Source organism: Denticeps clupeoides, chromosome 6, assembly GCF_900700375.1.
Source record: "Denticeps clupeoides chromosome 6, fDenClu1.1, whole genome shotgun sequence".
NCBI classification, from domain to species: Eukaryota; Metazoa; Chordata; class Actinopteri; order Clupeiformes; family Denticipitidae; genus Denticeps; species Denticeps clupeoides.
The window spans coordinates 18,369,980-18,386,998 of NC_041712.1; the positions used below are offsets into that span (position 1 = coordinate 18,369,980).

Consider the following 17,019-nt stretch of genomic DNA (forward strand, 5'->3'; position numbering starts at 1 on the left):
ATTTGTCATTGTGAATCAGACAGTAACTATGTCTCTATAGAGCTGGGGACCAGTGGGGACCAGTGCTCCTGTAAACAGAGGAGGAGGTATAATATGACACCTCAAAGGTAACAATTCAAAATTCCTCCATGTCAACTACCTCTTTGTATCTCACTTATAATGTCAAACCACACTTGTCATACACACTATGCATTGATAAGAGTCATCCAGTTCAATATACTATCTGTCAGATTGTTTAGTGCTTGCAGAAGTCAAGTCACTTTATTGTCATCTCACCATATACAAGTACACAGAGAGGAGAGATTGCGAAGCTTCGGGGATTCACAGTGTGCAAAAAGACATAACAGGCAACACAAAAGACAGTATATGATATACTAGAAGATAGAAGAGTTCAATTGGTTCCTAGTAATAACTTTGTACCAGTGTTCCCTATATCTGGCATTTAAAAAAAGCTTTTCTGTAATATCACAACATTTAGATTTATTTTGAGTGAAAATCTTCCTTTGGCTTCTCCCATTAGTTGGTTGTCCACACAACTGATTTGGCAAAGGTTTTATGCTGGATGCCCTTCGCAAATCTACCCAGGCCTGGGACCAGCACCAAGAATGACACGGTCCTGTGCATGGGGTTATTTTAATTAAATACTACACTGGTAAAATATCTTCTATTTAACAATTTACATTTACATCACGGTTACATAAAAAAAAAAATCACATTCACAAAGATAGCGGTGGTGGCATATTGACATGAATAGTACCGACATTCTGAATGCACTTATCAAAATGTCTCCCCTGGCCTGTCCAAGGTGTGCTCGTCACCTGTTTGACCTCAGCGTTTGAATATGCGCCCCTAGCGACGGGCCAGGGCACAGCAGCTCCCCGCTATGGCCGCGAGGGGGCGCTCACAAAGCCGTCCACGATGAATGCGAAAGACCGTAAGAAAAAAAAGGCCGAACGCTGGGAACAATTCAACATAGGCTGTGGTAGGAAACTGAGCTAAACCTGCGACCGACATCACTCCAGCGTACCCACATGACCATGGCAGCGGAAAAGTGTTCGCAAATAGAGGCCGGTGAGTGCTGCGTACCTGTTGTGCCTTCTCGGGGAACCCGGCTGACAACAACAGTTTAAGCTATTTTATTTATTAGCCAGCGATGCTAAGCTAGGCTAGGCTAATGCTAAAAAGTGAATGGCTTTGCCTCTGTTGTTTCCAGAGTTGTATTACCTCATTGTCAGATTTCTTCAGTCGGGACCGTGCAAAAGATCGGCTCAGGTAAGGCGGACATTAACACTCCGCGGCGGTCTCTTGCACATTACATTTATGTTGAGCATTAGCAGCTAACCCGCTGAGCGTGTGTCCCACAGACCCTGCTGGAGGAACTGGAGGAGTATGAGGTAAGCCGTTTTATTCTCGCGTCTGCTCCCCGCGACATCTGCCCCTTTTCGGCTTTATTCCGCAGAAGGCGGCACGAATGGCGCATAACGGGCTTTAAATGTACGACACTTTTCGAAAGATTTCCGAGACTTTTTGTATTTACCACGGCGGCGCGTTTCCTTCCAGCTGATCCCGAAACGGTGGAGCTGGGACTGCAAACAGCACAAGCGAAACTTCCAGGACTGGGTGAGTGTGAGAAGTTATCAGCGGCTGTCAAATGCGCACTCGAACTTTTTTATGATTTCGCGTTTTTTTATTATGGGCCTTATCTTTAATTATTGATTTGTACCGAGATGCTTTACTGGCGGCGTATTGGCATTGGACATGAACGGGTGAACCGGCGTATTGTAATTGTGCTTTTAAAGTGTCTTTTGTTATTAATTTATTTGGTTAAGAAATGATCGCCCCATTGTGTGTGGGCCGGAGGGGAGGGGTTAAAGCAGGACAAGCATCGCAAGGGGGACTGGCGCTCACAGACGTCATTCAAAACATTCAGCCAATCAGGAGCCAGTTACTATTTGAGTCTGTCTAGGAAAGGGCAGAGAAAGGTTCTAATTGGCTGTTTCCAGCAGACTGCTCACAGAACGCACTGTTATGGTATTAAGGTTTTATTATGCAGCAACGGAACTGTAGCTCAGTTTGATGCATGTGACGCCTGTTTTACTCATAGACAAGCTAATTCATATAAGCACTTACATTAGAAATTTTTAATTGGTTTCTACTTCGAGGTTTATCAACAGTTGTCGTTTTTTGGTACAGGTGACATTGAACCAGCACATCCCTGCAGACTACCTACTGCGTGTATGTGAACAACTGGGGCCACTGATAGATCAGCATATCCCACCAAGTGTTCCAGGGGTCTGCACCTTACTAGGCACAGGCAGACAATCTCTTCTGCGCACTGCAAACGGTTAGACACACACACACACATTTGTCTGAGCTATGTTGTCTTAAAAAAAAATAACTTGTGCCTGTCTCACTTTGCTTCTCCCTTGAAATTCTCTGCTGTACAGGTTGTAATTATACAGTATGGAACAGCTCTGCTGTGGCTGCTCTTCACAGGGGAAGACCCCCAGAACCACCTCTGAATGCAGCAAGACCACCCAACATTGGTACCCCCTCTATCTAAATCATAGTACTAATGTTACATATTGACAAAAATGACAAAAGCAGCTTAATCTGTAGTGTTACACTGTGTTTAGTAATTACCAATACCTATGAGTAGACTTGTATAGACATTTTCTTTCTGTTTTTCCTCAGTGGCAGTTACAAGAGCCCGACAGACAACAGGCACTTCCAGATTTGGTCATGCCCTGCCTTCATCTACGTACCAACAAATGAAGATGCACAGGAGAATTCTGGGCCATCTCTCCTCCGTTTACTGTGTGGCATTTGACCGCACTGGGCGCCGCATCTTCACAGTAATTTTTTGTCTGTCTGTCTACTCTAGATATTTCTCTAGAGGACGTGCTCTCAACTTCTTTGGTCGACCATGGCGATACCTGTTCTGAATGCAACCTGTCCTGTTACACCGCTGTATGGTCTTGGCCACGGTGTTCTTATGGCCATTAAAAACCAGGAAAAGTCATGGAATTTGAATAGAAAAACTTGAAAAGTTTTTAAACAAAGTTATGAAAAAGTCATTGATGGTTCCAAACCTGATGGCCATTTTGGTGTGTGTGTCGCTTTAAATGAAAATGAGGAGGAGAGAGGTGGGACGAGCAGGAGAGCAACCTATGGAAGTGAGCAGGCATTCGCGGAACAAATGTCATCCACACCATTCACTAACCACAATGTTTGGCGCAGACAGGAAGTCGTGTCAGTGTTTTTAAATTAACCCACTGGTTGTGCAGTGTCTGGAATGACTGAATGACATTTTCACATCCAATCACTGAGCAACTGCAATGCTTTGCATGCTTAGAAGCCATGACACTCGGTGAAGTTTTCTTAGGGGATGGGTGGGAAATTCTCTGGTTAGACAAAGCATGAGAAAGGGGAGGTAACCTTTCCCCGTATGACGTCATAAGGGGAGACATTCTAGATCTGACATCTGAGCTGCCACTCTCTGGTGAAGAATAATGGTCAAAGCACTCTTTAATAGATATTGCCATTTCTAGCCACTGCAGGACTATAGACAGACTAGAGGAACTCGTATTAATGTTAAATAATCTCACAAAGTGAAATTTTCATAATAGGGCACCTTTAACAATATTTGGATACATTTCACTTTTTTTGTGGAAGATGATTTGCTGTAGTGGTGCCGGAGTGTTCTGGTCAAATACTGAATCGGGGCTATTGTAAGCAGTAGAAAGTTTGAAGCACACCTTCTCTCTGTTATCTAGGGTTCTGACGACTGTCTAGTGAAGATCTGGGCTACTGATGATGGACGTCTGCTGTCAACACTTCGTGGCCATGCTGCAGAAATCTCAGACATGACCGTCAACTATGAGAACACACTCATTGCTTCAGCCAGCTGTGACAAGATCATTCGCATCTGGTGCCTGAGAACTTGCGCACCCATTACTGTGCTGCAGGGCCATGCTGCCTCTATTACTTCCATACAGGTGAGTGTGTGAATGTTTTGATGAGTAGAGGAGAAGATTTGTATGTAATTACACAGTCAATTTCCTATAATGTTTCCTTTGTCCCTCCCCACATCCACAGTTCTCGCCATCTGTTTTGGGATCTTCCCGCATCCTGGCCTCTACTGGTGCAGACGGCATGGTCTGCTTCTGGCAATGGAATGCTCTAACAATGAAGTTCAAGTACGTGTGCAGCTCTCTGACAGTGTTTCATCTCATTTGACTCTAAAGTTTAGCTCAACATTTCAAAATTTGTATGTGTTTTCTGATCATACAGTGATCATCCTGTGAAGTTTACAGAGCGTTCACGACCAGGGGTCCAAATATCCTGCTGCTCCTTCAGCTGTGGTGAGAAGGAATACTATGGCACTATTAATTTTCATACAGTTTCCCCATAGTTTTAAATGTAAATGTTTCATCATGTTTTGATTGGCAGGTGGGATGTTTCTGGCAACTGGAAGCACAGATCATGTGATCAGAGTGTACTACCTGGGATCTGATGCCCCAATGAAACTCTCTGAACTTGATGATCATGTGGTAAGTGAAATTCAAATGAATGATATATATTTATCTGATATAGTGTTATATGATACAGTGCTATATATTATATATATAGCTCCAACAATATATTTTGTTGTTTTCAGGATAAGGTAGTAGCGGTGCAGTTCTGCAACAATAGTGATGGGTATGTGTGCGTGTCTTTGTACACATGGTTGACTGTACTGCTTCAGTAGCCTGTGTCTTACTTTTCTTGCTTGTTCATCTGTCACTAGTTTGAGGTTCTTGAGTGGCAGTCGTGATGGCACAGTTCGGATTTGGCACTACCACCAACAGGAGTGGAAGAACATCTGCCTGGATATGAGTGTTCGCCTGCCAGGGTGAGACTCCAAAGCCGGCCTTCTTAGAATGGTGCAGTGGTAACATTTGGAATGTTTGGCTTACATGCTAGTATGTGCTTATTTTACAGGAGTCCTGCTGTGTCAGGAGATGACAAGTCAGTCAAACTGGTTGTTACAATGGTTGCATGGGATCGTAGTGACCGCACAGTCATCACTGCTGTTTCCAACTACCTGCTCAAGGTTTGGAATTCCTACACTGGCCAACTTCTCCACATATTATCGGTGAGTGTGCATTTTATATATATTTCACTGTTCTAGTTGTGTGTGTTTAGAGGCCCAGCCAAGTCTGAATGGATCTGTTTTTGCAAATTGTTCTTTGCAGGGTCATGATGATGAGGTGTTTGTGTTAGAGGCACATCCTTTTGACTGGCGCATTATGCTCTCTGCTGGGCATGATGGAAACATCTACATCTGGGATCTCAGCAAAGGATACAAGATCCGCAATTTCTTCAACATGGTGAAAAGTCTCTTCAACCAAAGATTGGTTAGAGAGCAATATTAACATTTAGTGTTCACTCACCCTCTCTTCTACTCTCAGATTGAGGGACAGGGGCACGGTGCTGTATTTGACTGCAAGTTTTCAGCTGATGGACAGCACTTTGCTTGCACAGACTCACACGGCCACTTGCTAATATTTGGTTTTGGATGTAGCAGACCATATGAGAAGGTGTGTGTGCATGTTGCTCTTAGGACTTTTCATTTTGTTTTTGGGCACCTGCTAACTCACATGCACTGTACACCTTTCTAGATTCCAGACCAGATGTTCTTCCACACAGATTTCCGGCCTCTCATCCGAGACTCGAATAACTATGTTTTGGATGAGCAGACACAGCAGGCTCCCCATCTCATGCCCCCACCCTTCCTAGTGGATGTAGATGGGAACCCCCACTCTCCTCATTTTCAGCGACTGGTGCCTGGTAGAGAAAACTGCAAAGAAGAACAGCTTATACCCCAGTTGGGCTATATGGCCAATGGTAAACGGCCAGCCGGTTGTATTTACAGCTAATGTAGTTTGCCTGGGTGGGGGAAAAATACTTATAGGTCCTGCTGAAGCTACAGATTTTACCGTATAATGACTTTTGTGAAATTGCAAAATATAAACTTTTGGTATTGTCTCTTGCCTAGGTGATGGGGAGGTTGTTGAGCAGGTGATAGGCCAGCAGACAGCAGACGAAGAGCAAGAGGACAGCCCACTGGACAACCTAATAAGACAACTGCAACACCAGCAAGATGAGCGAATTAGCTCAGGAAACCAAGCAGGAGGTATGTTAGATCATGATTACTTTGTGCTTAGGGTTAGATCATGATGACCCCGGTGATATTTGGATTCCTAAATCCTGTCTCACTAATCACTGGCCCATTAAGAAACACTTGTTGGGCTGAAGGAACAGGCTTGGGAAACACTATTATATCTGACCAGGGTCTCTTCCGTTGACCAATAGATGCAGACATTGGTGGTGCAATTGGATCACCCCCTAATGTGGGTCTGAGACGGAGTGGGCAGGTAGAGGGGGTTCGGCAAATGCACAACAATGCTCCTCGCAGTCAAATGGCTACAGAGCGGGACCTGCTGGCTTGGAGTAGAAGGGTAGTGGTCAACGAAGTGCAGCTTGGCACATTCAGGTTTGTTCATTTTTATTGATTGTCATGAATAGCCAACATATAAACTGGGAGACATTTTTAGCCATTGAAAGTGAAAGTTAAGCCTTCCTCACTTGAGAGAAGTCCGTGTATTAGTTTTAAATTCAATATTAATTATGCATTTAATAAAAAGAGCATGTCGTTGTTGTTGTCTTTATTTGAAAGCACTAAAAAGGTTGTGAATCCATACAAACCCAATAGCAACCGGAGGTTACTTGAACCTTACATGTGTATGGACTCATACATGCCTATGGCAGTATGTTTGAATGTTTTCTTTGAAATATTTAATGGAGTGTGTGTTTTGCAGGGTACTGGCAGAGTGTAGACAGGCTAAAGGAGATGTGGAGCGAGCTCTCTACAACGAGAGGAAAAGGAAACCTGTAGCCATTTCTAGAGTGAGTACTTTAGTACATTCTTTATTACATCCAGTATTCTTCAAATTACAGAGGATGTAATAATGTTTATACTCCCTTGTTAAAACACTGTAAATGAGATGAACCTTGGTGGTTCAGGATTTGAACCGACAACCTTATGATTACAGGTCCATTTCCTTACCCGCTTGGCCAACCACTGCTTTTTGCTTGCAGAGCATAACATCTCTATCAGTCAGGGGAAGGGTACAAAAAATTACCGTGTTGGATATACCACGGAACACATAGTTAAGAAAATACGGGACAACGATGATGTTGCCAAGGACTATACATAACTCTAAATCTGATTAAAAGATCAAGAAAGCCGCCAAGAGACCTACAGCAGCACTGAATGCGCTGCAGGAACTTCTGGCAAGTGCTGGCTATGTACAATGTGTGTACAATGTGTGACAATAATCTCCTGTATTTTCCATATATTGGGAATATGAGGAAGGGTTGCAAGGGTTCCTGACCTGACCAAAGAATTTTTTCCGTTTTTTGCTGAGCTGGAACAGACGTTACATTACAATTACAGATGGGCTATATGGCCTAAAAACAATATTGCAATATTTTGAGGCTATGTGGCGGAAACACAATATATACCTTGGTACAACGGGGCGTTGAAGCGGTGCTCAAACCAAGATGGAGGAGAGGATGATTTTATGATGGATAAAATAGTTACAATCATATCATCATACGGTAACAACGCAAAGAAAATGTGCTTGGGGTTTTCTTGATTGGTGAGGCAGCGAGCAGTCTGATTGGTCGGGGCAGAGATGCGAACCTCAAAAGTGAAGTATTTGCTGTCTGTTAAACAGTAATGTTAGGATATAGTAATTTACTACATCACATGTGGAGCAATACATTGAGTATACTCTATATATTGCCCACCCCCTGTTACAATGTATCTTTCTCTCTCTGTAGCCTGAGCCAGAGGGTGTGAGTGTCCGCTCTCTCCGGCGACCACAACGGAAGCAGCACCAGCAGCGGCACACCTATCAGACTCGATCTACCAGAGAGCGTCGAGCATTACGGCGCACCACACGTGTTTCTGAGAACCTGAACTCTGACAGCGAAGCAGAGGTATACAAACATATTGCTGGGCTTTAGGGCTGTGGGTGATCTACTATGTGTTCATTTGTATGTATGTCTGTGTTTTGTGGAGGAGGAGGAGGAGGAGGAGGAGCAGTTGGATGCCAGTGAGGCTTCATCAGATGGAGAAGCTCAGTGGCAAAGTGACAGCAGCTCTAGGTTGGATAGTGTTGATATTTACTGTTTAAATACCAACTCTCATATAAATTTATGTAAGAAGAGCAACAAGAATAATTTTTTTCTTTTACTTCCCTTTTAAAAAGTGACTTTTCCAGCGACTACTCTGATTGGACAGCTGATGCCGGGATCAACCTCCAGCCTCCCAAACGTCCAACTCGACGACCCACTCGAGCCCCTAGTGGAAGTAGCAGCTCTGAAGACGAGGGAGAGGTTCAAGGGGAGGGAGAGGAAGGGCAGAAGAAAAAGGGGGATGCAGAAAAAAAGAAAAAACCAAAACAGACCAAACAAAAGGTGAGAACTGAACACTGAACAAACAGGCAGATTTAGGCAGTAGTGAAACAGTCACTCTGAAATTTAACCTTTTTATGTGTTTAGCCTGTAGCTGGAGGTGATATTGATGAATGGTTGCCCCCTTCCTGGATCATGGAGACGGTCCCTCACCGCTCACCTTTTGTTCCACAAATGGGAGATGAGGTTGCAATAAAATATATATATATTTTTTTTTTCATAAATATGCTTCCTGAATTGTCATCACCTGACTCTTCAGTTTCCTGTGTGTTTCTGCAGCTTATATACTTCCGACAGGGCCACCAGGCATATGTACGTGCAGTGCGTCGGGCCAAAGCCTACAGCATCAACCCACAAAAACAGCCCTGGAACAAACTGGAGCTCAGGGTAAAGCAGCAACAAAGTCCCTCATTTCACAGTTCATTTATGTATGTTGAAGTTTCTTCTTGTGTATTGTTTTAAAGGATCAGGAGTCTGTAAAGGTGATCGGTATAAAATATGAGGTGGGTCCGCCCACTCTCTGCTGCCTCAAACTGGCCTTCTTGGACCCTCTCTCAGGAAAGATGACCAATGACTCCTTCAGTTTAAAGTAAGCCATACTTTACAAGTCCTTCTCTATGAAGTCAATCAGAGAAGAGACCATACTATTTGGTCATTGGTGTCAGTCAGTGCACACAGCAAACATCTTGTTGTGTGAATGCATGTAGTCCTCAAATGAAAGTGTGGCCATTTTAGCAGTCAACCTTACCGTTTAAGCATAGCAGTGTATGAACTAAATGGGCCGTTATCCCATTCATAGATTAAACCTAGTCATAGGCTAAAAGAGAACGTCAAATTTTTTTTTTATACAAAAAACCTTTTTTCTAAGAGTAGACTTAAACCTCTTATGGATTTATATGTCTATTCATAGAATTGTTAACTGTTATTTCTACACTAACCTATCCAACACTTTGATTTTCAGGTATCATGACATGCCTGATGTCATAGACTTTTTGGTGCTGCAGCAGTTTTACAGTGAAGCAAAAGAACGTAACTGGCAACCTGGTGAGTCTGTGACTGGGTGTGTAAAATAATGGTGTGATACTTTAATCTCCTAAAGCACATAGAGTTTTGTGCAATTTGGGTCTCTATGCATTCTGGGTTAGGTATCCGGTTCAGGAGCATAATAGATGATGCTTGGTGGTTCGGATCTGTGGAGAGCCAGCAGCCTCTGGAGACTGAATACCCAGACAGCCTTTTCCAGTGCTATGTGGTTCGGTAGGGGATGTTTTAACATGTAATTAATGCACATTGTTCTGGGACACTCCTACTGACCTAACGCATTCTTTTTTTTTTAAGTGCTGAATGTTTGCTTGTTATTGTGTAGGTGGGACAATGGAGAGAGAGAGAAGATGAGTCCCTGGGACATAGAACCTATACCCGAAGAAGGTAACTTTTTGTTTTAATTAATTTAACCAAACTTAGAGAGTACGGAACTACCTGACTAGACTGTCCACAAACCGTTGTTATTTATCAGAAGTCTTGTGTTTGTTTTATGTTACATTCTTTTTATTAAGATTATAGGGCCAGTTTCCCATTCATGAATTAAGCATTGTTGTAGACTTCAATGATGTTCTCACGTCAAAAATGCTTTAGGTTTAGGACCAGGCTGAACGGAAAACTGAACCACAGTTTCCACAGCAGTTTGTTTGGAATCACACGGTTTGTTTAGATGTTTAGGTAGCCATGTTGTTTTTCTTTCATTTTGATATGGTAGAATTTTTCAGAGCATCTAGAGCATGTGTACCTATATCCATTTAAATATTGTAATATGTCTGATAACCATTAATATATTTTCCTTCCTGACTCCCCAGCGGAAATCCCATTGGAAGTTGGTGATTGTGTCCCTGTAACTGAGGAAGAGCTTCAGTCTTTATTATACACGCCTCAGGAAGGAGAGTGGGGGTTGCACACACAAGAAGAGGAATGTGAACGAGTTATTGGAGCCATTGACCAATTACTCCTAATGGGTATGCTGGTGTACACCTACACAGGCATAAACATCATGGTTTTCAAAGGATGCAAACTTTCTCATGTGTCTTTTGGATTGGCTAATTGCAGATATGGCAAAGGCTTTTTCATTCCCTGTGGATTTGAAAGTCTATCCACTTTACTGCACTGTGGTGGCATATCCAACTGACCTCAGCACCATCCGTCGACGCCTCACAAATCACTTTTACAGGTACCAGATCATGCAATGTTTCACATCATGCACATAAGAACATATTAAGTGGCCACTGTTCCAGCATCCATTGACTGTATTTTGTGATTCTGCTATGTAGGAGAATTTCTGCCCTGATGTGGGAGGTCCGTTATATTGAGCACAATGCCCGCACTTTCAACGAGCCGCAGAGTCCAATAGTCGCTGCGGCGAAGACTGTTACTGATGTGTTGCTACGCTTTATTGGGTACACACTACATAAAAATGTTCCTTGACCTAGACAGCTTTGTATACACTACCATTCAAAAGTTCAGGGTCATTTAGAAATTTCCTGTTTTGTTGCATTAAATGAGTCAAACTCCACTCCAGACATTGTTCATGTTGTAAATGACTGGAAATAAAGAGCTGTAATATCTGCATTAATATAGAGAGGAGCTTCATCAGCAACAATTAGTCTTGAGTTATAATGGTCTGTTTTTTCTAACCCAAGGGTCAGCTTTATTTATTTTTAAAAAATACTTTAGATTTAGTTTAGCTGAAATACTTTTGCACTAATTAAAGAATTTCCAAATGACCCGGTAGTGTACATAGTAAATGTTCTAGCTTTTATGTGTGCATACATCTTTTTCTCCATCTTTGACAGGGACCAGAGCTGTACAGATATAGTACAGCTACATCATAAAATGAAGATGGAGCTCAGCAGTACTGAAGAGGAGGTGTGTGTTCCATTACACAATTGTTTGTGTTTGGTACATTATTTTACTACGCTACAAATTATAGTTACTAGTAAAAAATAATCAATTCTCAGATATTAATCTATACTAAAATTTATAATCATTTTTGATATCAATTAGCACTGGTATTGATACTAAAGTTCTAGTTTTGCATCTGCTGGTTTACAGAAATCAGTGTCAGACTACAGCAATTTTCAACAGGCATTGCAGCGGGCAGCCTTGCTAGAAAATGTCAAAAGCAAGAGCACTGTCTGGGGGACAACCAGATGTACTGGGAAAACCAAAAGTGAAGTGATTGTCATTGTGAAACACTGCATCAAAGCACACACTGTGCACACAACCAAATGTGTCCTCTGCATTTAACCAATCACCCTTGGTGAGCAGTGGGCAGTCATGACAGGCACCAGGGGAGCAGTGTGTGGCACCTTGGTGGCTTGGGATTCAAACTGCCAACCTTCTGATTATGGGGCCGCTTCCTTAACTGCTAGGCCACCGCTGCCCCAAAAGATGTGGATAAGCCTGTTTGGAAAAAGTGCTTCAAAGGTCTCTTTATCAAAGCAACAAATTTAGCAAAGCATTTGAAAAACAATCTCCCTGAATTATACACAGTTATGAGAGGAGAGTAAAGTGGTTCAAACGTAATATGATATACAATCAATACTTTTGAAGTATGTTAACTATAAGAATAGCTGTGTCTTTGCTTCTCTTGCTGCAATTTACAATTATGTAATTTTATGCGCATATTTTTCACTTCTGCGGAGTGACTTTTTTTTTTTTTTTTTTTTTAGTTTGGCTAAAAAACATAAAAATATTTTTTTCCATTCATTTATTTAAAAAAAAAAAATTTTTAAATGATTAAAGAGTTCCTGTGTTTTTTGGGGGTTTTTTTTCCCTCCATGTAGTATCAAAAAAAAAGTATTGAGTACAATTCTTAGTATCGGTATTGAGTTTGAAATATCAGCATTGTGACAAGTCTAGTTACAACATTATGAGTTACCAGGGAAAGTAGCTTAAAATATTCAAATATGTCAAAAAAATATGGGTGCATACATTTAACTTATACATCCTTACCTTTAATTCCAAGGGATGTGTAATGTAATACAGACAATAACCAAGTAATGTCTGTATTTCCACTGTGAAAATGCTACTTTTGAACTTGAACTCTGGTTAGATTTTTACTATGAAGTTTAACTGTACTGTAGCCAATCTTAATCACCAAAGAAAAGAATAAATGTTTTGCGGCTCCTGTGGATGACAGCCTAACATGCCTCATGTTATAGTCAGTAATAAACAGTAATTCGTCAGGTTACCCATTACTGAAGTCATTGTTGTTTGTGTATTAGTCATGTTTTTGCTACTCTTTATATGTCTGCCAGTCACAAGAGGATGTAGACGTTGACTCCGACACACCTGGCACTTCCACTGGTCATTGTGTAAGTAATGCTAGTAACAGTGACATCATGCCACTCTCCAGCTCTCCATGCACATGCAGGCACATTAATGGTGCCATGCATTTTCACACTAGCGATCCAATCCAGTGTCTCAGAAGAGAGGTGTGGTCTTCGATGTGAAGGCATGGAGAGGCCACTGTCGGGAGCTTCTCCGCAGGTTGATTGACAGTCCAGATTCTGAACCATTCCGTCAACCAGTGGACCTGTTTGCATATCCGGTACCAGTCCCTTTCCATTTCTGCTTATCCTTCTTGTCTTGTAGTTTTTATTATTTTTTTTTAACTGGATTGTTTCTGGATTGGTTGAAGGATTACCGGGACATAATTGACACACCCATGGACCTGGGCTCTGTGGTCGAGACTTTAGCTGCAGGCAACTATGATAATCCCATGGAATTTGCCAAAGACATCAGACTGATCTTCACTAACTCCAAGGCCTACACACCAAATAAGAAGTCCAGGGTGAGGCAGCTCTCTAGCGTTTAAGATTTCCCACAGGTTTAACAATGGTGCTTTCAAATTATTCTTAAATTAAGTGTATGGAATGAAAGGCTTTCATGTGTGCTTTTCAACAATTTGATTTCATATTTTTCTCTTTCTTTCTCTCATTCAGATTTACAGTATGACTCTGAGTCTTTCTGCATTTTTCGAGACTCATATTATTTCCATAATCTCCGATTATAAGTCTGCAGTGCAGAGCCAACGGAGGAGTCGTCAGCGGCTTAGTTGCAGCAAACGATTACAGGTTTCGCCTGCAACCAGGTACAAAACATAGCAAATTTTCGGAGGATTACAAAGACCACCCCTGTGAAATGTAAATATGAATGTGTCTGTCTGCAGCCCAAGAGGCAAAAGCAAGTCAGGGACGAAGCCAAAAACCCAGCAGCAATCTAGAACCTGTACACATAAGGCATTGCAGGGTAAGCTTTGTGTATGTGTTATGATGCATAGTGGAGTGTCCACATTAGAGGTTTGGCTGCTATGCTGCAGTTTGCTTCAGGGGTGTCTTTGTTTTTTTTCAGAACCCTGCGAAATACCAGAGGATGAGGACAGTCAGCCCTCCTCATCTACCTCTTCATCGTCTTCTTCATTATCCTCCTCCTCCTCTTCAGGGCAGCCAGGGGCTGACAGAATCACACGCAACAGAATGACACCTTCCAAAACCTTAGGTACAACACACACCAGCTCAAATACACAGTGCTCAGGAGCTACTACCATAGAAATGTTTAAATATCAAACTTTTGTGAATGATTCATTCATTCATACATATGAATTAAGAAAGCCTATTACTTACTGTCTAGTGTTAAACAATCATAATCACAGCAACCACACATGCAACACACAATAGAATGCAAAATAGACCACTTGAAGCACACCCATGTACTACAATATTGGTTTACAGATTTGTTCTTTCTTCTCATGTTTTCAAAAATATACAAAAATCCATAACCCAGAATGGGTCCACTGACATCAATGCACTTGCTAGATTGCTTATTGTGTGTTTCTGTGCAGATTTGTGTAACGGACCATTAGCCAATGGTGGGAGACTTTTGCTCAGACGAGGTGTCCAGCGTGCACAGATTGATGTTGGGAATGAATCAGAGTCGGAGAGTTCATCATCAGAGTCATCGTCTTCTTCTTCCTCCTCCTCCTCTTCTTCATCTTCATCGTCATCCTCATCCTCAGACAGTGAGGAGAGTAAGGAGGTTATGGGGCAGTTCCTGGATGGAGGTGACCATGACTACAGCAAAGCGCCATGCCTCTCGCGGTCAAACAAGGGCAAGACCGTTGCCAGCAGCAAACGGAAAAGGAAAGTAGGAGGAAGAGAAATGGATCAGGTGAAGCGGGTACGCAGGGAGGAAGAGGAGCAACAAGACACAGAGGAAGAGGAGGAGGAAGAGGAGGATGATGATGATGATGAGCAGGAACCTGAAGAAGAGGATCCAGAAGAGGGGGAGGAAGATGAAGAAGAAGCTGATGAAGAGGAGGACGCTGAAGTGGAAGCTCAGACAAATACATTGCAGGCAAGGACAGTCACGGGTCAGAGGTCAAATCAGAGGACTGGGAAAGCGGGCCGGGTTAACACGCGTAACCAGGGCAGAAGGACTGTACTGTATAACGACGACTCTGAGGAGGAGGGCTCCTCGCAGGATCCACTCAATTTGGGGATGTCGCGTTCCGGAAGGGTCCGTCGTATGACTGAGAGAGCTCGAGTCAGCCATCTCATGGGGTGGGCACACTGAGCCTTGGAACGCTCAACTCTGAACTTTAACCCCATGCCCCTCACAGACTCACTACAGCAATTCTGCAGGGATTTTTTTTTTTTATTATTATTATTATTTTATTTGGTCTGAGTTTTTGTTTACGGACACTGGTGCTCTGTATCGGTCACTTTGTTTCCAAGGAAACCTCCTTGATTCGGTAATCAACCACTTCAGCCTTACTCTAATCCAGGGCCTTAACAGTCTGTTGCTCATACATTTGCATACACACGCACACATGCACACACTTCCATAAAAACACCTGATTCCACGTTTCTGCAGTATGAACTGACTGGCTGAGGAAGTTGAACATGGTGCTGGTTTTTTTTTTTTTTTTTTTTTTCCCCTTATATTTGACATCAGCTCCTTTGAATGGAGATGGTCCATTTCTCATTCTTTTCATTAATATTTCTTGTCTCATCTCTAGGAGATGTTTGAGCGCATTAAGCGTCACTGTTCTGTGACCGGTTTAGACAGAAGACCACTCCTGTTGGACTCATGTTTCTTCCTCTGTCTTGTATGCATTTTTTGGCCTAATATGGGTTGTTGCATAGTGGTTAAATAAAAATCATGCTCACATTTCTGACAAATGCAAGCACAAGGAGGATAATAGAAAACACAGGCCCAACCCGTTCATCTTCACTGAAGGCTTTTTAACTACAGAAAATCTATTTATATTTTTTCATTATAGTATAATTCACTTTGCAGTTATTTCATAATGGTAGTAATAATTATTATTATGGTAATAAGAAGGTTTGCACATGAAATGTCTGTGGCAGCTGATTGGTCCACATGAGGTTGAGTCAGAATAGTCTGACCTAACCTTCTGCTCTCTCATTGGCCAAGAATCTCAACTAGGTGGATCTGATCACTTACTAGCCACCTAAAGGGTAAAGACTCTGTTTTTATTTGCATAGACATATACATTTTAGCTATTGTGCCAATCTGTGGGCTCTTTTTTTTGTGTGTAGTGGGTGAAGCTGCAAGTGATTCAGATCAGTAGTAATAACATTAGGGGACCTTCAGGGACCTCCTTCTCGTTCATTTTTTTTTTTTTTTTATTAAGACATTGCAAATGTTTGCACTGACCTGAGGAACAAAATGACCAGCCTGAAATGTCGGGATTGGATGTGTGTTGGGAGGGTATCTTCCTACATGAGGCTTGTTTTGCATTGTGCTCTTTATATTGTAGCTTAGAGGAAACAAGTCATTTGTACTCGTTTCTTTCAAGATCGCAGGTCTTTTGCTCTTCCTGCAATGGTTTGGCTCTTTGTCATTGACCAGGGATTCCCTTAAATGTGTCAACAGCTAATCAAAATGCACAACTTGAATGTCCAAATCAGCATTAACTTCACCATATGTCATTTGGGCCAATTCTTTGATCTCCCTCCTCTCTTTTCAGGGACATTTCTCTTGGTGTGACAGGAACGATGCAGGGCCAGCGAAATTTGATTTTACGAGCAAATTATGAACTCCTACGCTTAAGTCACTGTCCTTGTTTATTTTCTACACATTTTGAGTTTTTTGGGTTTTTTTTTTTTTATTAAAAAGATAAACTGTTTCTCCAAAGTGTTTGAGGGTTTATTTCCATGTGTGTTTTGTTCTATAAATTACACAGGAAACTGAAAAGACCGAATTGGTTTCAGGACATTTCAGGACAATTTCCTACGTGTTTTTCCATTTATTTCCGTGTATTTTTTTTGTTGTTTGTTTAAAAATGTCATCGACCTTCCAATTTCTTCATGAAGCGTCTGCCATTGTGAAGCACCGCGCACAGAAACGCGTCCCCTGCTCTAGGGCCACCGACATTTCAGGCTCGGCCCACCGCGTCGTCGGCCACGGCCGCGT

At 42.2% G+C, this 17,019-nt stretch overlaps 1 protein-coding gene across 4 annotated transcripts; it reads left to right on the plus strand.

Moving 5' to 3' along the window:
* Window positions 1–832: 832 nt before the first annotated feature.
* On the plus strand, window positions 833–16,675 carry brwd3 (bromodomain and WD repeat domain containing 3). 4 transcript variants are annotated; one of them, XM_028982501.1, is made up of 40 exons: window positions 833–1,071; window positions 1,214–1,272; window positions 1,365–1,394; window positions 1,561–1,620; window positions 2,194–2,344; window positions 2,448–2,546; window positions 2,695–2,855; window positions 3,777–3,998; window positions 4,099–4,199; window positions 4,294–4,364; window positions 4,453–4,553; window positions 4,661–4,701; window positions 4,790–4,894; window positions 4,984–5,137; window positions 5,238–5,372; window positions 5,454–5,582; window positions 5,664–5,889; window positions 6,041–6,178; window positions 6,358–6,538; window positions 6,864–6,951; window positions 7,891–8,049; window positions 8,132–8,217; window positions 8,322–8,529; window positions 8,614–8,712; window positions 8,806–8,913; window positions 8,991–9,115; window positions 9,488–9,570; window positions 9,672–9,783; window positions 9,893–9,954; window positions 10,380–10,535; window positions 10,627–10,747; window positions 10,848–10,973; window positions 11,370–11,442; window positions 12,837–12,893; window positions 12,986–13,129; window positions 13,220–13,372; window positions 13,524–13,672; window positions 13,751–13,830; window positions 13,933–14,079; window positions 14,423–16,675. In XM_028982501.1, the coding sequence occupies exons 1-40, from the start codon at window positions 1,032–1,034 to the stop codon at window positions 15,151–15,153; spliced, it is 5,271 nt and encodes a 1,756-aa protein (XP_028838334.1). In that variant the 5' UTR covers window positions 833–1,031; the 3' UTR covers window positions 15,154–16,675. The 4 variants fall into 4 exon arrangements, with proteins under 4 accessions (XP_028838334.1, XP_028838335.1, XP_028838336.1 ...); XM_028982502.1 differs by having other exon boundaries at window positions 8,135–8,217; XM_028982503.1 differs by having other exon boundaries at window positions 8,144–8,217.
* Window positions 16,676–17,019: the final 344 nt, after the last annotated feature.